At 50.6% G+C, this 23,860-nt stretch overlaps 2 protein-coding genes across 7 annotated transcripts in view; both read right to left on the reverse strand.

Annotated features, from left to right (window-relative positions):
• Window positions 1-325: 325 nt before the first annotated feature.
• On the reverse strand, window positions 326-6,949 carry PRSS57 (serine protease 57). The gene is made up of 5 exons (XM_020780951.3): window positions 5,537-6,949; window positions 4,293-4,464; window positions 3,473-3,617; window positions 917-1,177; window positions 326-562 (listed from the first exon to the last, which is right to left on the reverse strand). Exons 1-5 carry the CDS (start codon window positions 5,601-5,603, stop codon window positions 410-412), a joined length of 798 nt encoding a protein of 265 aa, XP_020636610.3. The 5' UTR covers window positions 5,604-6,949; the 3' UTR covers window positions 326-409.
• An 892-nt stretch (window positions 6,950-7,841) lies between these two features.
• The window catches only part of PIP5K1C (phosphatidylinositol-4-phosphate 5-kinase type 1 gamma), a 31,774-nt gene continuing 15,755 nt past the window's right edge, over window positions 7,842-23,860 (reverse strand). Inside the window, exons 8-20 of one of the 6 annotated variants that reach the window (XM_072977953.2) lie at window positions 23,241-23,446; window positions 22,945-23,028; window positions 21,943-21,991; window positions 20,954-21,038; window positions 19,615-19,776; window positions 19,283-19,312; window positions 17,133-17,271; window positions 16,841-16,873; window positions 16,068-16,175; window positions 15,150-15,282; window positions 13,443-13,517; window positions 12,193-12,279; window positions 7,842-11,688 (exon numbers count right to left, since the gene is read on the reverse strand). In XM_072977953.2, coding sequence (XP_072834054.2) covers window positions 11,686-11,688; window positions 12,193-12,279; window positions 13,443-13,517; window positions 15,150-15,282; window positions 16,068-16,175; window positions 16,841-16,873; window positions 17,133-17,271; window positions 19,283-19,312; window positions 19,615-19,776; window positions 20,954-21,038; window positions 21,943-21,991; window positions 22,945-23,028; window positions 23,241-23,446 — 1,194 coding nt within the window. In that variant the 3' untranslated portion in view covers window positions 7,842-11,685. The remainder of the gene's footprint in view (window positions 11,689-12,192; window positions 12,280-13,442; window positions 13,518-15,149; window positions 15,283-16,067; window positions 16,176-16,840; window positions 16,874-17,132; window positions 17,272-19,282; window positions 19,313-19,614; window positions 19,777-20,953; window positions 21,039-21,942; window positions 21,992-22,944; window positions 23,029-23,240; window positions 23,447-23,860) is intronic. The other 5 variants (XM_078379055.1, XM_072977954.2, XM_072977957.2 and 2 more) reach the window with 5 other exon arrangements.

Here is a 23,860-nt window from a genome sequence, read left to right on the forward strand (position 1 = left end):
AGCGGCAGGAGTTCCAAGCCCCCACCCTGCGGATACTGGAAAGAGCGGATAAGTGAAGCACTCCCAGGTTCTTCGGTTTCTGTGCCTGGTTGAAAGAGGAAGCCCCAGCCCGGTCTTCCCAAACAGGTTTCCTGCCCTCCTTGTTGTAAAGGAGGCTTCCCTGAAACCAGCGACGGTCGCCCTACTCTCTGCACCTGCTCCCCCCGCCAACATGGATTCTCTTTCGCACCTGAAGCTGCTTCCCCAGGAGATGTTCAATCTACACAGAGCCTATCTTCAGTTGCATCTCGTGGCTGGTCCTAGTGACACACCTTGGGAACAGGGGGATGTCCGAGTTTTATTTATTTATTTATTTCCCAGGCCGTGGATAAGGGAGACCATGGATACAGCAGACCCTGGGACCTGCCAGTCAAAACATCTGCACAACATAGCGGACCCAGGTGATATATCGGGAGATCCGGGTGTAGACGTCGGGGTACCTGGGGTTCCCGCACCTCTTGCTGTTGAAGGAGACGATGCCGTGAACTCGTGTTCCCCGCACGAGGGGTCCCCCCGAGTCCCCCTGGAGGAAAAAGGAAAAGGTGGGGAAAAAAGTGCATCAGTGATGGGGTACCGTGATGAGTTTTGGAGTCGGTAGCCCAGGGAGCAAAGAGGGCAACACCCTCTGTGTCTAAAGAATACCAGCTCAGAATACGGGAAGCCACCAGGAGGCGGCGGCTAATGAGAAAAAGGGGTGGACTACTCTTGAAGATATTCTGCTCTGAAAATCCCCGCAATTCTGCTCCGTGGCTGGCAGAGTTTAACTCAACATTCAGAACTTTTCAGCCCATTTACCAGTCTCAAACAGAACGTCTTTCTCTGAAATCCACAAATATTATGATTTTTATCCAGGAGAGAGAGAAAGTTAAAAGCTCACCGAGCAGAAACCCCGCAAACGGCGACCTGGGTAGGCAGCGCAGAGCATGCAGCTGTACACATGGCCGGTCCAGGAGGCATTGCAGACACTCCTCTCGATCACGGTCACGTTGACTTCCATCAGTGCGGTCGGGGCGGTCCCGAAATTTGAAACGTCTCCCCAGCCGATCACTTGGCATGTGTCGCCTGGGGTCAGGTCGCTGTTGGTTGGAGGGAGCCGGATCCGATGGACGCTCGGGTTCAAGACGGCGGATCCGTTCAGCTGGAGGGGCAGAAACGCAAGCCAAGTTAACATCGATTTCATCTCTGTCGCCCACTAGTGGTTGGATTCGAGAACCACTGCTTGGAAAATTAACTTTTTAAAAGCAATTTGTTCCATGACTTCCTGTTACTCCTGTTATCTGTCAAAGAAATTTATTGGGTTACTTGCACATTTCTCATTATCTTTTCCTTACCTTCTGTCATTAAAAAAAAAAAAAGAAACCAAACCCTCTGGATCGATGAGAGTGAAATTAAATGCAAAGATGTCCAGACTGCCTATAAAAATGCTGTAGTAATTTGGAAAAGTCACTAGAAATTATCACCCTTCACCATGGTAACATAATTTTGTTCCCACTCGTTGGCCCAAATCCTGATGCTCAATTCTACCTGCACAGCAGGAGACGATATCATCAGAGATTGCACTGGTTTAAAACAAAACAAGAGACAGAGAGAGAGAGAGAGAGAGAGACTGCACTGGTTAAAGACTTCCTTTTAAAATTTCAGGGTGTGCCTAGCTGGCAGACAAATGAGACGGAAGTTAAAGACTTACTTTTGAAATGTTGGGTTGTGCCCAGCTGGCACACAATAAGATGGAAATTAAAGACTTCTTTTTTTAGATTTGGGAGTTTGCCCCACTCTCACATAATGACATGGAAATTAAAGACTTTTTTTTAGGTTTGAGAGTTTGCCCCACTCACACACAATGAGATGGAAATTAAATAACTCATTTTCAAACCAGGCAGGATGACTGCCCATGTTGGCTGGGGGACTCCAGGAGATTAAAATTTCCCGTCCCAATTTCCTGTCCCCAGAAGTAACACTTTGAAGCTCTGATTCCATATTTCTCCTTGCCATGCCTTGTCGCATGATGATATAACTGCAGATTTTGAAACACAGGTTCTTGTCACGAAGAGCCTGTGCCATTAACAGCCTCATGGCGCAGTGAGGAAACTGCAGCACTGCAGTCAAGACTCTGCTCACCATTTGGGTTTGATGTAGATCTAGAAAAGACAAGATGGAGAGCTACGGTTTCAGATCACTTGCTGCATACATTAGTATCCTATTCCAACAGGCAGTTGGCCAGCTGATCCATATCAACAAAACCATCCTAGCAATTTTCGTCTGCACCGAAAACAGGCCTTTTGTATGGCTTACGGCTCCCCACTGTCCCTTCAAGACCAGGCCAGAGAGCAAAATGCATTAAATTAACTCAGGAAAAGCTCAGAGTCTTCCCGGCGCTAATGTGAATGCCAGTGAAACGCCGTTGGTGTGAAATTCAGAAACACAACATCCAATGCACACAGAATGCCTATAGGTTACATGGCACCACCCGTAAGTGTCCAGAATTTTGTTCTTCATTGCTCTCTTGGAATTAAAAAAAAACACCCTACTTTCCAGATTTTAATTCCTGGGTGTGGCGTCCATAGTGTGCAAAATCGGTGTGCAAAAAAACCCCCCAAAACCCAGAACAGGTGGTTCCCAGTGCTAGAAGTGTCAGAGCATGGCTTTAGCAGAGTGTGTTTTCCAGAGGCATGTGCTGCCATCTAGTGATCACAAGAAGGGAGACATGTGACCCCCCCCTCCTGAAGATTATGTTTTACTGGCATGAATTTCTGCTGATATGCTTCTTCAGAGGCGCAAAGCACTGTATTCAAGCCACAGGTTTATAGGCACACCATTCCTGGCTTTGGATACACCTGAAAACTTACAAACCTTCCAAGTTTGGACTCATCTGTTCAGCCGGAGGTTTACAGGCTAAAAGTGGGAATTCTTAAATCCTTAAACCCGGAGAAGCAAATTAATTAAGTAGAGCCTCCAGGGAGCCCAGAGAGAACAGCATCAGCCAAGAAGAGTCTACCTGTTGCCCCCCCCCCAAGCATGTTTGGTGCTGTGAGTTTAGAGACTCGACCCGAGTTCAACGATGCTTCCATTAACAATTAGAGAAGAAAAGTGAAAGGACCAGCAAAACACAACACACAAATGGTGAGAGAAGAAACTGAGGAATAATCAGATGAGATGGGATCAATCTCAAAAAATAATAATTGAGGTTTAGGAGCCCCTAACTTCATATTGTGTTGGCAATTTAATTACATTAAAGATTATGTTGCAAATCTGACATATTGCCAGAAATTAAATCTCAGTTCCACAAATGAATTTGGTCGAAAATGGAATCACGAGATGGATTTGAACCCAGTTCTCCCAAGCCCGACTTTCTATCCACGACGCCACAGTCCTGGGATCGTGGTGCGACAACTCGAGGTGGCAGGGGCAGGTGGATCCAGCTCCCCGCACTCACCTTGAGCAAGCGGATGTCGTTTTGCACGGTCTTCGGGTCATACTGCGGATGCGCGAGCGATTCCGCGACGCCAAAGATTTGCTGCGACGCCTCGGGCATCTTGAGGGAGTGGGCGCCCAGCACCACGAGAACGGAGGGCGTCCGCCTGCGGCGACAGATGGGGAAAAAAGGCAGGGAAACAAGAACCGCTTAGGGAGCTTTTTTTAAAAAATTGGTTTATTCTATTTTATTGGGTATCTCTTTGCGTAACGTGCCTCTTGTTGTTCAAATGAAAAACTGATTATGATTATGGGGATCACTCCGCGCTTTAGGTCTCTGGATTTTGAGGGATTAGACTACAATTCCCATTCTCCCTAACCAGGCTGGGAACTGGAGTTAAACGGGCCTAAAGTCTGCCACATTTCGGAAGGCAGGAATTATTTATGTTTCAGAGTTCTAAATGCATCTCAATATTTACATTTTTACATCTTGGGTTTTTACATATTTATTGGTTCTATTGTTTTTAAATTTTGTAATGCCGTCCAGAGTAGACCCAGTCTAGATGGGCGGGGTATAAAATCTAATAAAATAAAATAAATATATAAATAAATAAAAATGTCGCTAAGCATCCTCCGGCGGCGCTGCCAAGATGCACGGACTTCCAGAGCAGAATTGGGTTCACGTCTTCCCCCAGCGGAGACAACCCCTTTTTCATCTCCTCAATGAGCACTCACACGATGAATAACTTGCACCACCGCAACAGGATTCGAACCCGCCGCCCAGTTTCAGATCCGACCCAAACGCTTTGGGCGCTGCGGATCGGATCTCGACTCTCACTTACCGGGGTATGTCGCAGTGGGCCGCGGTCATCACCCACCTCTTCCGCACCAAAAACCCGCCGCAGAAATGTTCCCCGTTCAGTTGGATGGAGGCCATAAAAGGCCGGGAATGGGGCTTCGCTTCCCAGCCCCCTATAACTCGGCTCCCCGAAGTGCCGGTGGCAAACCAAAGACCTAGAAGACAAAAAAGGTGAATGTTAGAATAGCTGCCTGCAATTCATTTGACCGGGATGGTCCCAGGATTTACAGAGGAGAACAGCTTCAAGTTCTCCAGAGAAGACCACCCCTTGCCACCCACTCATTAACTGGCACTTACAGTCTCAACAATTCGCTGGAGACCTTTGTAAGTTTTTTAAAAAAAAACACACCAAGAGATTGCCTGAGGATCAAATGAAAACGGTTGCATGATGTAAGACTGCATGAGGAAACCTCCGAGGGAAACCATGGTAGAAGAAGAGGAAGGATGACGGGAGAGAATCAGACCTGAAATGACTCAGGAACAACCTTTTGAGCCCAATATAATGGGCTTTTGCATATAAACTGACTAAATTGAGGCCCTTCTCTGCATTTCCCCCCTTGTTTTTCAAAAATTTGTGTACCTATACAAACTTATTTGATGTATCACAAGACCCTCGAATGACCGCTGTTGAACTGAATGGATTTCTCAGAGGGAAGAGTCCTTAATTCTTCTTTAATTCTGGACAACAAATGGCACTGAGTGTGTGTATATTAATGGAGTTTCTTTGGACAGGGGTCGATTAGTCATTATTTGCCTTTTCCCCTTCCTTTTTATTTCATAAAACTTTTAACGATCCTTCGAAAATCAGATCCAGTCCTTCAGGCTAATTCACTGAATGGAATTCACTCATTTTGATCTATTATTTAAGGAACGGTTGGGACTTACCTTCATGTGGTGGTCTGTTCTCTTTTACCGGTCCAGCCCCAGAATTAAGCCTTTTAAATATTGGCACTTAAATAATAAAAGGCAACTTTCTCTACCATAAACAACACCTCTTAAAGGAAATGAAACACCCAGAAACTAGCCCTGAAGTTTTTTTTCCCTCAAAGGAACACTGATTAAATGGTTTGCAGTTGCCTCATTGAGATTCCTCTTTGGATTTAGGAATGCAAAATGTAAGACTTAAAACAATTTGGTTTCCCCACCCCACCCTCGGGGATTGACAGAAGCTCTCCTCCTAAGCTGGATCCAACCCACTGCAACACATGGTTCGATGGTTCGTTTTACCTGCTTGAAGCATGACCAGGAGTGCCACCGGCCTCCTCATGAGGAGCACCCAAAAGTCTCCCTCCATCTCCAGGGACCTCTGTTCGCTCTCCTCCTCCAGCTGATGGAAACAGACAGGGATTAGAGAAACCGGGGCGGCTCCCTCCACACCTTGGAACGTAGATCTCCTCCCGAGAAGAGCGCAAAGCAGAACTGGAGTCCGCGGGGAAGCCAACGGTTGGAGGCCAGACGCTTCCTCTTCAGCTCGAGACCTTGAGAGAAAAGGGTTACTCAAGGAAGTGACCAGGGTGGTTTCCCCATCTCATCCTCAAGGCAGGAGAAGAAGAGCGCGCCAAGGGACGGTGTTGGATCGTCCTTCCCTTCAGGGGCTGGGGACGGACGGAGGACGGCTGTCAGCCACGGCGTCGCCCACGTTGGAGGAAAAAACCAAACCAAACCCCACAGCCGAGAAGGTCCGAGGGCGGAGCACCCCTCTGAATTGTGGCAGAGTTGGTTGCTTTGAGACTCTGGATTTCCTAATACAGTTGTTGTTGTTTAGACGCTAAGTCATGTTCAACTCTTCACGATCCCATGGGCTAGACCATACCAGGCCCTCGTGTCTTCCACTGCCTCCTGGAGCTGGGTCAAATTCACGTTGGTCACTTAGATGACCCTGTCTATCCATCTTGTCCTCTGTCGTCCCCTTCTCCTCCTGCCTTCACTTTCCCAATATCAGGGTCTTTTCCAGGGAGTCTTCTCTTCTCATGAGATAGCCAGAGTATTGGAGCCTCAGCTTCAGGATCTGTCCTTCCAGGGAGCACTCGGTGTCGATTTCCTTCAGAATGGATAAGTTTGTTCTCCTTGCAGTCCAGGGGACTCTCAAGAGCCTCCTCCAGCACCACAATTCCAAAGCATCCATTCTTTGGCGGTCAGCCTTCTTTATGGTTCAACTCTCACTTCCATACATCGCTACTGGGAAAACCATAGCTTTGACTATGCGGACCTTTGTCGGCAAGGTGATGTCTCTGCTTTTTAAGATGCTGTCTAGATTTGTCATCGCTTTCCTCCCAAGAAGCAGGCGTTCCTAATACAGTAGGATCCCTATATCCACAGAAGATTGGCTTCAAGCCCCTGCGGATGTCGCAAACTGTGGATAATAGGAAACACTACAGATTACATAGTAAAAGGGGGAAAGCAATCTAGAAATATGTATTTTGACCATGTATTAACAGAACTAGCCATTAGAGGTAGGAGATGCTATGCATTCTTCAACAAGACATGGTCTGTGGTTCCCTCTAGTGGCCAGTTCTGGTAAATACATCCTGAAAACACATACTGTACAGTATTTCTAATTTTTTTCCTTTTAATATTTTCAGACCACAGGGAGGGGAAATGCTGGATACTGATCCCACAGATATGGCAACCGTATGGGGACAGGAGGGCTCTTTGAACCGCAATGGGTATTGTGTTGCTTCAAGACATGGTCGGCCAGATTTTCTGTGATTTGGGGATTGGTCGTCTTCTTTTTGCTACTTGTGTGTGGGGGGGTGCACATGCTTCTCAACACCTCCCCCTAAGAGCTGAGACCCTGGATGCAGAAGAGGGCATCAAGGATCCCTGTGGTACGTTTCAAAAGCCAGCGAGGTGGGTCGGTTTGTGGGCGTATCCTGAATTTTAAGCCACAGGACTCTTAAAGCAGTTCAACCACAACGCAGTCCAAAGTGGGGCACAGAGAAGTTAAGCTTCTCAGAGCAAAGCTCATGTTACAGGGTGGGATTGGTCTAAATGACGCTCAGGGGCCCCTCCCGACTCTACAATATCATAGCCGCCTGCGAGAACATTGGAAAGAAAGTCTTCCTTGATGGAAAGCAAAAAACATTATACATACCTCTGTATGAGAGGCTCCTAAGTAATTACTGTATAGTCAAAGTATGTACTGTAGACAAAGTTGGAAAGTATATCATCCAGTATATAGTTATCTAGGATCAAGTCAATGTGACTTAGTCCTGAGAAGACATAAACAGGATTATAGTAAAATCTCCATAGCCACAGGGCATTGGTTCTGAATCCCCCTGCGGATGCTGGAAAATGTGGATTAGAGGAAACACGAGGAATAGCAGTTTCTGACTCCCCCAGTGGCCGATTCTGGGAACTTCATCTTTAGAAATATAGATTTTTCTTTTCAAAGTACAGTATTACTATTTTCAGACTGATCCCACAAATATAGGGATCCCACTGTATTTATTGACTGATCGGAAAACATCACTACAACCTAATACACAGAAGAAAACGGAAAAAGGCCAAATTAAAACATAACCCACAGAGATTTTGTCTTCCTATTTATTAGATACAGTATTTCCAAAAATTAAGGAGGGGGGAAGGAATGTCCAAAGGGAGGCCTTTGCATACAAGAAAGTGTGGACTCTTTTTTTCTGCATGGCACTCACACAGATCTGGGTTTGAGTCCCCCTTTCCAAAAAGGAAAAATGGGTTGAGAAGAGGGAGAGAGAACCTCAAACTTAGAGAGATTGTCCGTTTACTACCAGGCAAGAGAACTTTAAAACACGGGAAATTCTCTTAAATAATTGTTTTACAATAAATTACACAGTAAAAATGATGGCATACAGACAGCCATGCCTGATACAGCTTAAATCTTATTTAAAATAAAATAAAAACAAAAAACAAAGAAAACCCGGCTGCACCCAGATTTGGACCTGGTCTGTTTGCCCCACAGGTCAGCCAAGTTGGTGGCTGGGAGGGAAGCCAGTGGCAGGGCAGGGAGACCCCCCCCACCCTGGAATGAGCAAACACCAAGTCCGATTTGGGGGGGGCTCATGGCCTCCATCGCCTGAGGCACTCAGGGGGAGAGCAGGAGAGGCCGGGAGGAGAAAGGCCACCAGAAGGGGGAACATGATGAGGTATCCTGGGTGGGTTGGACTCCAAAACCCATCACCCTGAGCCAGCCTGGCCAAAAGGCGAGGGAAGGATGGGCCCAGGGGTTCGCCAGCAGCTGGAGGCCATGCATTTCCCCGATGTGGGTGGAAGAAGCGACACACATTTTCAGAGCGATTCTTCGCAACACCATCAACCCCCCCCCCCTCCATGAAATACTCGCACTGGGATCTGTAATGAGACTCGGGGGGTGTGGGTGTGTTTTTCTTGCTGTGTACCCTCTTCCAGAACGGTGGTTCCCAACCCGGGGTCCCCAGATGTTCTTGGACTACAACTCCCAAAAGCCTTCTCCGCTAGCTGCCCCCGCACGGATCTCTGGGAGTTGTCGCCTGAGAAACTCTCCCCCCCCCCGAGTGCCTGCTGTCCTTCGGCGGGACGGCCAAGGGGTGCAGTCCTCACACAGCCCCCCCTCCCAAAAAAACCCCACTGCTGACAGCAGGGGAGAGGAGAACATAACCCAGACGTTCTTCCCGGGAGGCATCCTCCTCCTCCGTTATGATGCTAACAATAAAGAGAGGGGGGAAAAATAACCTTGGGTCTCAACCAACCCAAGACTAGACAGCGGTCACATATTCGTAAGACACAAAGATTTGCGCTTTTTGAGAGGCTCTCCAAGCAGTTTATAACTAAATGGTTCGAAAAGGAGAGACACCATCATTAACAGTCTTACTAGCGCTTCTGCCCCCCACCCGCCCCCCCACAAAAAAACTCTACACATCACTTTGTACAAAGATAGGTTAACACGGAGTACAGATGTTGAAAACAAAAACAAAAAAAACCAAATGCCTTGGTTTTTTGTTTGCAACAAAAACAAAAAATGAGAAAAAAATATATATTATATATATATATTTTATATATATATATATATAGAATGTACAATATACACACTGGTAGGTCTAATGTAGACCCCGAAAACAGTCTGATCAGCTGCAATGCATGCCGGTGTTTCTCTCTGGGAGAGGTGGAGTGTGGTCTTTGGGGGGGAAAAGTCCCAGAAAACACAAGTCAGGCCGAGGGTTCTCAAGAGCAACGACGGCAGGGCAGAGGGTCTCTCCATTGGGGGGGGGGGGGGAACCAACTGAGCATCCCAGTGATGTAGGCTGCCAGCCAGTGGTTGGTGGCCAAGAAGCGCCGTAAATGTGAAAAGCCTCACTTCAGGGTCCGGATATCCGGATCGGGGGGTGGGGGCGAAACCTTGCCCCGAAACCGTCAATTCTGCCCTGCGGCTTGTCGAGACTTCTGGGGACGCCCAATGGCGCAGGGTGATGGGTCTCGAGGAGGTGAAGAAGAAGGAGAGAGAGAGGGCCCGAAGCTGCTCCCGGGAGGAAGCCAGAGGCAGGTTGGAGCGCCACCCTCGTCTCCATTTTGTGACTTCACTCAGATCGACACATCAGGGACGACCCTCTCGGCCACACTCGAGAAGGGACAGATCGGGAAGCGCTCCAGCAAAACCTGGGTATTCGGCAATGCCTCAAAATGGAAACCCGAGCCCATTCAGATTGCAAACGCTGTTTTCTTGGAAGGATGCTGGCTTGGTGCCGGGCTCATGCCCCGTGGTCCTCTCTTTCTGCCGGGAGATCCTGGGGTTCTTTCCGTGGCTCATGCCAGCTCTCGCTCTGAAGCCCGCCGGAAGACAACGGGACAGCAGAAAGGGAAGTGAGTCCTTGGATGGGCCTACCTCTCTGGGGAGCAAAAGACATTAAGGTTATTGATGGGGGGGTGTTCTTCTATCTGGTGGGAAAGCCCTCCATACGCGGCCGCCTCCCGAGGAGCTGAGGATGAAGCGTTCAAACTTTCCTCGTCATATTTTTCTTTTTTTAAAAAAGAGAATGTTTTGTTCACAGTGAGCAAACGACATCAAAAAGGAGGTTGGGGGGGGAGAAGAATGAAGTACGGGAAGCGCTTAGCGTGGCCTTGGTTTTACCAGTCTGACAGTGGGTGGATTTATAACAGAAATGCTGCTCTTTTTTGGCGGGACTTCCCTGGAAAAAGTGAAGGGGCCTGCCAGTCCCACAGGTAACTGACCCCCATCAGCTCTCGCTTCCATGTGTAAGTCAAGCGGCAGGCACTGCAACACATCTGTCTTCTCGAGGGCGCAAACACGTGGGCTTCCAGATGGCTTGGCTGGGAGACCCCCCCTCTTCTTCCCCACGGCGCCTGCTGAGCACAGCATGTTCAAAAGGCTTTCCCCAAAAAATGCCAGAAGCGGGATCGTCCCTTTCTGTCTCTCGGGCAAAGTCATCTGCTTTCCAGCTGGCTTCTTCTTAAGTTCCAAAGCGGCTCGTTTCCCCAGCCGGGCCCGGAAGCCAAGCGGGATCACAGAAGGAGTGCAGGAGGTGGGCGAGTCTGTAGGAAGACCTCCTGCGATGTTCTCCTGAGGAGCAGGGGCTGCTAAGCGGGCCCAGGAGTTACGTGGAAACATCCCAAAGACGGAGGTCCAAGGTTGCAGTGGAATGGAGATGCCTTCAGATGAAGAAGCCAAGACCTCCGGCGAGTGGAAAGCAAAGAAGCTTCTTCCTCAAGCTCAGCAAGAACGTCCGTCCCAAAACAGACAAAGAGGCTTCAGGGTTTTGGCTGGAGATTTCAGCTCTTCCCGGCCTGTCCGTCCGACGGCTCGCTTCTCTTATGGAGGCTCCAGGTTTGGGGCCGGCGATGGTGGCCGCTTCTCTGGCTGAGGGCTGGCCACCGACACCCGCTTCCAAAAGAGTTACCCACTCCAAGGGTTGCCCCCCCCACGCTGCAAAGTGCAGTAAACTAAGTTTTGCTTGTTTCTCTCCCCCCACCCCCACCCCGGTGCACAATTGTGCCAAGTCCGTGCAAAGACAAACAAAATAAATAATCGGGTTTGGAAAAGTTCACAGTATCACATACAGCTGGGTGGCTACAGTAGTGCACTTTGGGAAAAATAATATATATACGTCGGTCACTATCCAGAGTTCACAGCCCCAGCTGGGTCTTTGAGGACCCCTTCCTGAGTCAGGATCTGCTTGGGGGGGGGAAACACATTTGGAGGGGAAAGGGAGGAAGAAGTGAGGTGGCTCCGTCTGTCTGGCAAATGGTTTTGGGGTCCTGGAAGGTGGCCGGACACTGGCAGGGAGTCCTCCATTTCCCCTCTTGCTCGGTCAAAGGAGCAACAGGGCTGGCCAGAAGGGGATGCTTGGGCTCGGCGGCTGAAGGGCGCGGATTCCTCTCTGGGAGGGGAGGGTCTTGCATAGAAGTTACTGCAAACAGGGAAACAAGAGAGAAAAGGTTCTCCAAGCGCTCTCTGATTTTTTTTTTTTTTTTGGACAACAGATGATGGCTTCCGAGGTGGAGAGTTCTAATCGAGACCTCTCTCCTCCCCGCCCCCAAAAATAGGCCCACTGGGTGTAAAACCATTTTAGGAACGTGCTTTAAAAGTAAATAGAAAAATCTTAGTCCAATACAACAAAGCTGTTCTCACCCAGCTTTGAATTAAACTTGAACACGGTCCTTTTTTGTACTCTTCCCCCCAACCCGCCACTAAAAATCAGCCTGTCCCAGGAAGCAGAACTAAGAGTAACTTGTAACTTCCAAGATCTTGAATCTGTAAGATCTTGGAAGCCATCCGAGTAAGGCTGCCGGAGAGGGAAAACCACCCTGTGATGTTTGCAGGCAGGCTCGGAGTGACTCAACTTCCATCGCCCAAACTTACGGCCCGTTTCCCCCTTTTTCTAAAATAAAATGGTGTATTAAAAGCCACTTACTGTGTCACTCTCCTCGTCGGAGACTGACTGAATCTGAGCGGTATAGTGGAGAGGGGAATACACCCAGCTCCTCTCGTCGGTCGGCGGCTGGGCGGCAAAGCAGAGCGAAAGCGGTGGCAGCCGAGGCAGGGCAGAGAGAAATGGAACGAGAGAGAAAAAGGAAAAGAGAGAGGAGGAAAAAACGTGGGAAGAATAGGACAGAGGTGAGAACCGCAGCAGGACGGAAGAGAAAGAGAAAGCATGGAAACAGAGCCCAGCCCGAACCCCGCAGACCCCGCTGGCTGACCCCTGACCTAGAGGAGGTGCTCACGCTTCAAAACCGTGCCTCCTGCGTGGCTCTGAGACCCGCTCAACGGCCGGGGAGCTTTGAATCGCCAAGAGGGGTCCTTCTGACTCTCCCAAAACCAAAAGGATGAAAAACTTCCTAACTGTTAGACAGTACAATGAGACACGTGATGTCAGGAGGGGGGGGTGATGAGCGCTCCCACGCTGGAGAAAACAGGGCACACACACACCCAGTCGGTCTGATTCGTTTGGACTTGGGATCCCTGCCTTGAGCAGAGGGGGGTTGGACTGGATGGCCTTCGAGGCCCCACTTCCAACTCTGTTATTCTAGGATTCTTATCTCGTGGCAGGGAGTTCCATAGTCCCTGACAAAACCATGTATGAAGCGGCCCTATCCAAGGGGGATGCTGCAGGATAATGACGGAAGGAGAGAAAAGCTTCGCTCTCTCTGCTTTCTGGTGTTTTACGCACCTCTCGCCTGCTTCTTGTTTGCCAAGCAGGAGAGAATCAAAGCCCTGTAATGCTTCCTGACAAAGGGGAAGAGCTTCACTTGATTTTGACTCGCTCTGCACACCTCCCCTGCCTGCCTCTGCATTATCCTTTCGGAAGCCCAGTGGCCAGAGGTCCACGTGTCGTCCCACGGAAACCCACCACAGCCACAAGCGTGTGCGTCCTGGCACACAGAAATGTCATGAACTCACTAAGTGGGACACCAAGTCAGTCTTTTGCTCCCACTGCGAAGACTTTGCACAGGGAAAATTCCCAGGCAATTTCCTAAAGCGGCTGGCGAGGATCACCAGATATACCAAATATAATAAATTGACTGGATTTGTTAGGTGGGACTAACCCACACCTAACAGAGTCCAGTTATTCCCCCTTGGGCCACGCCCGCAATCGCCATTCCAAACCTGGCATTGCCAAGCTGGGCCTGGGGGTCACTTTCTCCGCTGGCTGAGTCCACTTACATCCCCAGAGGAAATGGAGGCGGCCCGGAGCCTACGCAGGCGGGGGGAGTAAATCCAGTACCTTCCGTCTGTGAACTGGATGCGGCACGAACCCGGGGAGGCAAATGAAATGGGGATGGAAGGACAGGAGGAAGGAAAAAAAAGAAAGAGGGGTGGGGAAGAAAGGGGGGAGATGGTGAGAAAGGATGAGCAAAAGGAAAATGAAATATAATGAAATCGGGACAGGCGAGCAGATGTGAGCATGAGAAAAAGAACCCAAAAGGGAGGCTCTGCATGGGGGGGGGGGAAGGATGTTGCTGGTGCTCAGCTGCATGAGGAGGATGCTGGAGGTTGGATGCACATGGCCAGCTCTGTAGGAGGATGTGGGGCGGCAACGTGGGTCTACCCTCCAGGGCACTCAGTGACACGCTTGCTCAAAGGCTTTGCCCATTACAAAGAGAGTTCACAGCAGTCATCAAAACCTCCAGGAATGGAACGAAAGGCCTCTTTAGCCTGGAAAGGTGGACGGGGGTGACTGGTGGAAGGAGAGAGTCTTTCGAGGCCCCCTCGGGGTGTATCTGCGAGGGGAAGCAGAACAGGGCCACACTTCTCTTAACCCCCACAAGGCATGCCCCCCCGACACACACACACATGCAAAAGAAGACACACAAACACACACAGAGGGGGGCAGGAAACATCGGCCGCCCTTCCTTCCATTTGCTTCAAAGGGGCATCGACCATCCGAAACCTCCAAGGCACGAAGCAACTCAACAACTGAAGTCTTTTTTTTTTAAATCACAAAGACAGGCTGCATTTTCAGTCGACATGCATTTTAAACCACACCACACCGCGTTTTGAAAGCAAAACCCCCAACAGCCCATAAATTCCCTCTGCGGGGTCACTGGAGAATTCAGCATGAACGGGACATCAAAGCACCTGGGTGCCTGTGGGGTGGATAAAACAGCAGAGAGACGGAAGCTAGGCTGGCGGGTTTTTCCACCCTGTGAAAGAGGGAATTTGGAGCAACAGGGCTCGGCTCCTCGGGTCCAAAAAGGGCCATCGGCAAGGGCCAACGTTGAAATTTAGGGGAAACTTTGGGGGAGAAAAAACACCCCACAAGCTTTCCTGGGTCCCGTGAAGGTCCAGTTGTCCTTATTTTGCCACTCGGGCGGAAAGCAGCTTTCTCCCTTGGAAGGACTGGACTTTGAAAAAGACCGGGTCAGAGCATGTCCGTGGGTGGGGAAAGAGGAGCGTGGATCCCCCTTAGGGCAACGCTTGTGGAAAAGTCAGAGAGCAATTCCCGAACAAGGTCACGCCATGTAGCCAGACACTCCGTGCAAAACCCCAGGCCACTTACTCCCCTATCTCGGCCTCCCTAGACTTCCTCGTCTGAACTCATTTCCGGCTGCGGAGGGGGGGAAAGGAAGGTGTTAGTTGACTCTGAGCGGCAGGAATCCTGTTGACGGGGGATGGAATCGTCTTGAGAATCTGAGAATCCCCCCCCCCAAAAAAAGTTTGTTCGGCCTGCCACGGCTGCCCGAGATCAGACACCTTGAGCCAATGAGAGGATGGGAGCGGCGTCTTTCATGTTGGGTCCACCCACTCCCTTCGAGAGCCTGCGGGGCAGGGTGGGCAACGGGCCGTAGCAGAGGCAGAGAGAAAAGGAGCTGGAAGGTGGCAGGACAGAAAAGAACCCACCTTACTGTTTTTTTAAAAAAGAGGACTCACAAAATAGATGTCGGGGACGGGCAGATCCTCTTCGTCGGAAGCTTGGCTGGCCGGCTCAGAGGCCTGGCTGGCCGTCTCGGCTTCGGCGGCGGCCGATGAGAGTGTGGCGGCACACGCCGACGAGGCTGCCTCCCTGGAAAGGAACCAAGAGGGGGTGAGGGTGGGATCCGAAGCAGCCCCGGCCTTTTTGGGAGCTGGCAAGAGGCCACGGATTTCTCAGGGTCCCCAATGGCTCCAGGCCTGGAGGGATATTGTCTCCCCTCTGCTCAGCCCTGGTTAAGCCTCCCCTAAAAGGCCGTGCCCAGTTCTGGACCCAACACTTGAAGAAAAGGGGGCTGGCCAAGCGGAGACGGTTCAGAGAAGGGGGTTGGACTCGATGGCCTCACAGGCCCCCTTCCAGCTCCGTAATTCCGATTCTGCGAAATCTCTTTCTATAGGACGCCCCTTGGCCAGGTGGCTTGAACTGAAAGTCACGAAGTGGCCGAGCCAGGCTGTTTGCATTCGGACCCTGTGATCGAGAGAATGGGCTGGTCGATTAACACTTGCCGCTGTGTTTTAAGATTAAAGCCCTTTCCTTCTGGTGATCGCGTCGCAAGAAAAGCATCTCCGCCGTTTCCAGTTTTGTGGCCGTGGCAGCCAGCAGACACGCTAGGTTTCTGCCAAACGGTCACATCGCGGGGAAGGGGGGGTACGGCCTTCAGAGGGAAACCAGGGGGCGATTCGGGGGCCCAGGGCTCCCGGTTCCATCCTTGGCTTTACAGAGGAAAAACAACCACCACCACGGAGATTTCTCAGAAGTGAGTGGTGTGTGTTAGACACGGAATTAACACGGCTCAATGCTTGGAAAGCTGCCCCAAGGAACAGGGTGGAGGTGGAGGAGCTCCCAGTTTCTCCCCTTTGCTGCAGCAATGCTCTCACCCGCCGGCAGCCACGTCGGGGACCACGATCTCAAGGCTGCTCTTGGGTTTCAACTCCACCGTGATCTGCTGGAGGTCGGCGGCGGCGGCCCGGACCTGCTCGTGAGACCTGTGGAGTCGGGAGGGCATGAAGCAATAAGGACCGACGGGGTTGTTTTCACGGCCTGACTGTTCTCCCTCCCCGAGGGGCTGGAGGGGGTTCTTCTGCCCAACTGCTCAGGAAAAATACCGCTGCTCTTTTACTGGGCTCTTATAACCCCCCCCCCCTTCGAGGCCCACTGGCGCGGTTCACAGACCTCTCAAATACAGGCAGTGCTACAGACCACTGGTTCTTAACCTTGGGTTACTCAGGAGTTTTGGACTGCAACTCCCAGAAGCCTTCACCACCAGCTGTCCTGACTGGGGTTTCTGGGAGTTGCAGTTCAAAAGCATCCGAGTAACAAAGGTTAAGAACCACTGCCAGACAACAGGACTCCCTGTATCCGCAAATTCATTCATCCACGGCTTGAAAATATTATTTAAAAGATTAAACAAAAATCCTAGAAACAGTTTTTTCTAAAGATGACGTTATCGGGATTGGCCACCAGAGGAAGGCAGAGACTACACTATGGATGGCATTTGCTATTAAAACAGTGTTCACTATTATCCACATTTTTCAGTATCCACCTCAGAGCTCGGAACCGATCCTCCGGGGATACGGGGGTCCTACTATACATCAAGAACGGGACAGCTAGAACTCGTTCTTATTTCTTACGAGCTGGAGGTGTGACTCACCTTCCGTCCTGCCCCGAGGACTGTGTGCGCCGCCTGGAAAGGGAAAAAAAAGTTGACTCCAATGGAAGTACTCCGGTTGAGCATCATCTCCCTCCTCCTATCCCCCACCCCTCGCCACCTACAGAGAGAGATCGGCCACAAGCACAATCTTAAACTTAGAGTGGTCGAAATGACTAGATATGCGGGGTATAAATACAATAAATAAATAAATAAATAAATAAATAAATAAATAAATTAAAGAGGGACGGCACGGAGGAGATCTCACAGAATGCTCTTACGGTAAGAGTCTTACCTATACCGGGGCTGCTCCGAAGACTCGGAAGGAGACCTTTCAGGCACAGATAAAGAAGTGGATGAGAGCGTGGTCGCAATGGAGGCGGTGGTGGCTTCTTCAAAAGATGGAGGAGTGCACGGGAGCAAATCCGGCCGGCCTGCAGCGACCGCAAGGAGAGAGAGAGAGAGAGAGAGAAAGGGGAAAAAAATCCGAATCAGTTGCAAGTTCAAAAGCGGCTTGAGTGTTCCGTTAGATGGAAGGAGGAGGATCGTGGCATGCTGTTAACACCATCAAGATACAGCTGGCCTGCTTGTTCAGCAAATACCCCCGAGGCCTTTCTCTGCCTTTATAAGAGGAATTAGCTCTCGCAGCAGAAAGAAACTCTTTCTGGGACACAGAAGTGACATGAGGACTTGGGAACTCATGACGGGTAAAGTTCACATGAACAAGACAGGGTGCTGGAGATGAGGCAAACTGGCGTTTGGCCCCGGTTAGGCCTCATTCAAAGTGCCGTGTCCAGTTCTGGACATGACACTTGAAGGAGGAGGACGACTAACTGGAGCCAGTTCAGAGGAGGGCAAGAAGGAGGATCGGGAGCTGGAAACCAAGCCCTATAAGGAGGAAAGACAGAAAGAACTGAGCGTGTTTAGCCTTGAGAAAATAAGACTGAGAGGAGACAGGATAGCACTCTTCAAAGACTTGAAAGGTCGTCCTACAGAGGAGCAGCAGGATCTGTCCTTAATTCTCCCAGAGAGCAGGACACATTGGTAACGGGCTCAAGCAACACTGAAGCCAGATTTCAGCTGAATATCATAGAAAAACCTGTTAGAGCAGTATGACAATGGGACCCATGACCTTAGGAAGTGCTGGGTGTTCCAACGCTGGAGAAAATTGGACCATCGTGCGTCTGATCCACTTGGACCTGGATTCTTGCCTTGTGCAAGGGGTTGGCCCCAATGGCCTCTGAGGCCCCCATTCCCTTATTCCCTGATTCTAAGACAGTTCAGGAGTCAGGGATCGTGGTTCACGTTGGCCTGACCAGCCCCTATGACCACGTGCGTACCAGGAAGGACGCAGCTATGTCAGAAGCAACAGGAAACGGGACACCCTATGCTTTCTGGTGATCACAACAGCATGTACACACTAATAAACACACACTCCTAAGGCCACACCTAAAGCAAGGCACACCAAAGAGAAGCAAACAGAAACAAACACAAACTGAAGATCCAAAGGGCAGGAGTCCCCCGGCAGCCTTATCCCTGTGCGTCTCTTGCACCAATCCTGCTCTCTCCACTGTGGCCCAGCCCTGCATGGGGTGAGGTCTCCAAGTGGGGTTGTTTAACTTGAGGTCGAAGTTATAAATGGCTTCTTGCTGACAGGCCTGGAAAGAAGGGGTGCCTGATGGCCCACCAGACCCCTCAAGCTCTCTCACTCTCTCTCTTTTTATTGCTGCTTAGTCTGGAGCTGAAAATATCAGGAGTAAAAGGCAGGCGAGACCCTTGGTGAGACTCTGCACACACACACCCCCACAGGACATTCTCTAGTCTCGGTCCATATGTTCCGCCTGCAACAGGCTTATAATAATAATAATAATAATAATAATAATAATAATAATAATAATAATAATAATAATAATAATAATAATAATAATAATAATAATAATAATAATAATAATAATAATAATAATGCAATCATATGCTGTCAAGTCCATTCTGATTCATGGAGAGCCTTTTCCAGGGTTTGCCAGGTAGAGAGTACTCAGAGGTGGCTTCCCCTTCCTTTCTTTGGGGGGGGGGCAGGCTGGCTCTTCTCCCACGAGGCCCAGTGGGGGAATTCAAACTCCCTACCTCTGGCTCCCTAGTGAGAGATCTCACCGCCACCCACACCCCCGAGCGGTCCATCCCAACAGCTGTCTAAAAAAAAAAAGGAATCAATAAACCTAAAGACGGTCTGCTTCTGGGACAGAGAGAAAACATTCAAGGACTCAGCCCGGCCGGGGAAGGCGAAACGGAGGGGCAAGGCCTTTGCAACTAAAAAAGTTTCCGAACCTCTTAATGAGGTTCCTGCGGTTGTCTTTTGGGATCGGTGGCAGAGAAGGGACCCTGCCCGCCCCCCCTCCAGCACTCTTTTCTAATGACTAAAGCGAGGGGCGGATCCGCGTTCCTTACCTTCCCCCTGGTCGTGGTTAACTTTAGCACCTGCGAAAGCACAGCAAGAAAATTGAGGGAGGAGGATTTGTGGGCGGTGAGCCTATTTCGGGGCACAGGGGCAGGCGGAGGCTCAACTTAAAAGGCAGCCGGTCCAAAACCAGCCCTCTTCTTGTGTTCTAGGTTACAACTCCCGTCATTCCCAGGCAGCCCGAAAGGAACCGGCCAGGGAACGACAGTGGGGGTTTTTGGACTTACTGAAAGGGTGCCGGGTTGGGGAGTGCAATTTTAAGAAGCGTCCAGAAGGACTGAGGGAGGATCAGGCTTCAGGAAGGGAGGGTGAGAAACGCTACCTTCGTCATCCAGCGTGGGGTAGCTCCTGGCCCCCCGGAGATCGTACTGGGTCTCCTCTTTCTCCGAGGGGATCTGGCTCGCCGAAAACGCGGCCATCGGGCCTGAGGGCTTGATGCCGAGTAAGGCACTCCGGCCTTTCTTTGACGGAGAAGCTTTCAGAGCTGCAGAGAAGAAGGAAAGGTCAGTCTGTTTGGGGTCTGGAGAAGGCAGGCCAGGGCTGGCACCCCATAATTCAAATCCCTGATCCAAGAGAGAGAGAGAGAGAGAGACCACATCCTCCTTAGAGTGGACCATCACCCTGCCTGAGCAACGGCTCTCAGGGGTTGCCATGCATCAGGGTCCACCAAAACCGATCACGGGGATTAGCAAGAAGCTCTCTTGTGCATGCTAGGCAGCAATAAGGCTGTCACTCAACGGGCAGGTCTCTGGAAAGCCATTTTTACCACCTACCCCCAGAAATAGGGCATTCCTTCCTAAATCAGTTCACAACGGTCCTTCCTCAAGCTTCTGACCTCCAGAAGTTCGAGGCTTCGGTTGTCCAGACAACAACCTTCTGGGAGACCCAAAGCTGAGGCCACGGCCCTGGAGAACCACGTCTCTTGTCTCTGGAGGTCTGCTGCCCCCACCAAACACATCACGTATGCCTGGATGGGAGCAGCAGCCAAGGAACCTCTGGAGAGCCACCGGTTGTCCGACTCCAACTGGGAGGGGGGCAAGTTGGCCTTCCAAAGCCAACTTCCCCGTCAGCAAGAGTTTGGAGATCAGGCCGAGGGCAGACAACTTGGGGCACCCCAGATGTTTTGAGCTGCAATTCCCATATGCCCCCTTCTGCCTGAATAGCTGTGCCTCGGGAACAATAACAGCCAAACACCCAAGCCTCTGGAAGCCACTCCGATGCCCATCTTGGTCTGGCTGAGGTGGGACGCAGCCCGGAGGGTACCCACTCAAACCTCTAAGGCCCAAATTATGGTTCTTGGACAGGAGTCTCCCTGGATTGGCTTTGGGCCTTCTCTGAGCCCGGGACACCCTCACAAGGTTGCTGTGAGTCAGCGAAGGGGGAAAATGGCAGGAGAATAACTACGTATGCCAGCTTCGCACTCTTAGAAGTGATAAAAACACAATAGTAGAAGCCACCATATATTGTTTTGCTCCAGATGAGTAGGGGGCGGTGGTAAAAATTAGTCAACAGGCAGGCTGGAGATAACGGGGCTTGTAATCTAACTACACTGCGGAGCAAAGGATTAGGAAAGGCCGCTAAAGCCAGCTGGCTTTAACGCCTCTTACTGACCTAGAAAAGCAGAATAAAAACCCAACAGAGAGGGCAAACAAACCACTTACAAGAACTCTTCCTGAACACCGTGTTGGTCATAAACTTAAAGAACCTTTCCGCGTAGAAGCTGGGCCGGTGGACCGACACTGTGTCCTAGAAAAAACAGGAGGAGAGCATCAAAATGATGATGAAAACGTAGGTGGGGGAGGTGACCAACAATTCCCAGCCAGCCCCCCCCAAGGCAATACATAAAAATGAGACAGCCGCCCTCCGATTGTGGTTTTGCCTTCGCCCCATCTTAATAAGCTGCTTGATCCAACTTTCCTGATTGGCCATTCGGATTTCTGCACCTGGCTTTCCTCTTACCCATGTGCCCCCAGAATTATTATTAATGCCACTCGAGCAGCCATAGGCGATGGGTGTTTTCAACAGGGTGGGTTCTGAACCCCCAAGAGGCTTGCCAGTCAAAACTGAGACAAAGCGCATGGGAAAGTCTCCCCCCGCTCTTTGCTCACTTCCAAGGGCTGAGGGCTTTTCTTAACAGCCTCTCCCAGGTTCCGGCACCCAACGAGGGTGCCCAGTCATGGAAATACATCTTAGGAACATGTACAGGAGGCTCCCCTGATCAGCAGAATCAGTATCCACAGCTTCACTTATCCACGGTCCGAAAGCCGTTGCACTCTAATTGTATTGTGCTGTCCCCCCCCCCCCCCGTACTTGTTTTCTTTGGTTTTACCACTGTTTGCTGCCTTGGTGTCATTCTTTCAGAATCATGGCAGGGATAAATAAATGAAATCATCAACATCAAGAGGTGGGATCTTTTTCTCCACCAGAGAAGTAAAGGAGAACCTGAAGGGCCAGGAACATGGAATGGAGAATAGTAAGATAATGAAATCACACCAAGTAGACCTTGAAGGCAGAAGGAAGAGAAAGCAAGAGGTGGATTCATAAACGGTGTAAAGTCCCTCAGGGCAGAACCCCGCTATTCCCGCTGGGTGTAAGAAAGACAGGAAAGGAGGAAGCAGTTGCCACGTAGCCGGCGTGGCCCAAAACTCACCCCGTCGTGGACAAGCGCCTTCCATGTATGTTCCAGCTTCTTGATTAGCCTGGATTGTAGGGTGGAGAAAAAAGTGTAGGGAAGGAAGGCGAGAGAAAAAATGAATAAGAAAAATTATGAATACAACTATGAGCTGAAACCAAAACATACCATTTCCTGCCTCAGTCAGTTTAAAAAGCTGTTAGAGCTGGGTCTCTCTCCTTGACAAACGGGGACTCAGGAGGGCCTGGGTTTGACTCCTTGCTCCAGCCGCGGAAACTCACTGGGGTGGGGTGGGGTGGACTGGCAGTGGTAAAAGCGCTCCCTTAAATATCTTTCAGACCTTGAAAACCCTGTCAGTCACTCAGTCGTCTCACAGTGCAGGACGCTTAAGAATGGGCTCAAGCAACCGGAAGTCGGATTTCAGCTGAGTGTCGCAGAAAAACTTATTAATGGTTACAGCAGTACAACAACGAGACCCATGAGCTTGGAGGGGGGGGGCGAATGCCCAGATGCCGGAGGCCTTCAAGGGGAAAAGTGGGACCTCCATCAGTCGGATCTGCTTGGATTTGGATTCCCACCTTGAGCGGATGGGTCGGGGGGGTTGGACTGGATGGCCTTACAAACCCCCTTCCAACTCCATGATTCTAGGATTCTACGAGTCTCAGCCAAAAAATGTGAAAGGGTTCAAGCTGAGCTCTGGAGCTGGGCTGGCCTTAAGGCGCCCCACCCGGAGCTTTGCCAGGGCGGCCCTTCCTGCCCAGCATGATTGTGACACAAGCCGAGGCGACAGCAGTGACTCTGATTTCTGATCTGTCCCCACCACTGTGATTTACCAGAAGCAGGGATGGGGAAGGGGCTGAACTGGGGACTCTAAACGGGATAGATCCGGGAAGCGGCTGGCAGTATTGACCCCCCCTCCCCGGTACTTCAAGAGCAAAGGTCCAGTCCCTTTCTTAAACTAGAGAACAGAAAGGGGAAGGGTTCCGGGTTTTCTTTCTTTCTTCCCAGGAACAAGCTTACCTGTAGGACTGGAGAATGTCTATAATACCGACGTGGAGAAGGAGACGTTCCCCTTTGCCATTCACGGCCGGAATGCCCCCCATCCTGAACGGGAAAGACGACAGACCAAGCAGGTCAGCTCAGATCAGGCGGCCCTCCTAAAACCCGCGGGATCAAGGCACGTGGGCCACAAAACACCACCGGGTGAACCTGCAGAAGACTGTGGTGGCCAACTCTACGAAGGGCCACGAGATGGCATCACATGTCGGGGGTGTGTGTGTGTTTCAACCCTTTCCTTCCCCAATCCCTCTGCTTACGTGTCGTCGGTGTCTATGGACTCCCCCCGGGCAGCCCCGCCCTGGATCGACTCCATGGCAGTTGAGTAAAGGGCCTTCTGGCCCACGGGGCGCTTCTCGTCCGAGGTACTCTGGGCGCCATCCACTTCCCGCTCCCGTTCCTGCTGGTCTATGTTGTGCACCCCAAGCAACAAGCTGTAGTCCATGATTTTAAAGCTCTCGAGGACCTGGAGAAAGAAAGGAGAGGGATTAATGTGAAGGACTCCCCCCTCCCATCCCACGGCTTGCTTCCTAAATTCGCTCTGCCAATGGGAGGAGTCTACAGCCTTGAGGGAAAAAGCATCACTTCTGCATACACACAAAAACTCTCCTCTTCAGTCCTAATTTGGGAAGTTTTGATCCCTTGGTCCAACACCCTACGAATGTCGAAAACTGTGGATAATAGCAAACCCTACACACAGCCTGGTCTCTGGCTCCCTCTAGCCACTGATTCTGGTAACTGTGTTGTGCAAAATACACACTTCTGGATTTTTATCTTTTAACACTTTCAGACCATGGACAAACGAGACAGTGGATACTGAATCCGTGGATACGGGGATCCTCCTGTATTTCCCACACAGGATCATGGGGGAGAACACCTG

This window comes from Pogona vitticeps, chromosome 7 (genome assembly GCF_051106095.1).
Source record: "Pogona vitticeps strain Pit_001003342236 chromosome 7, PviZW2.1, whole genome shotgun sequence".
Lineage (NCBI taxonomy): Eukaryota > Metazoa > Chordata > Lepidosauria > Squamata > Agamidae > Pogona > Pogona vitticeps.

What these genes read in the sequence shown, in the direction of transcription:
- PRSS57 (XM_020780951.3), bottom strand. Translation starts at nt 5,603, where the DNA reads ATGGAGGGAGACTTTTGGGTGCTCCTCATGAGGAGGCCGGTGGCACTC. An exon ending in GCCCACTGCGACATACCCCG is followed by an intron (nt 3,618 to 4,292) that starts GTAAGTGAGAGT and finishes CTGTCGCCGCAG; the next exon opens with GCGGACGCCCTCCGTTCTCG. An exon ending in ACGACATCCGCTTGCTCAAG is followed by an intron (nt 1,178 to 3,472) that starts GTGAGTGCGGGG and finishes CTGCCCCTCCAG; the next exon opens with CTGAACGGATCCGCCGTCTT.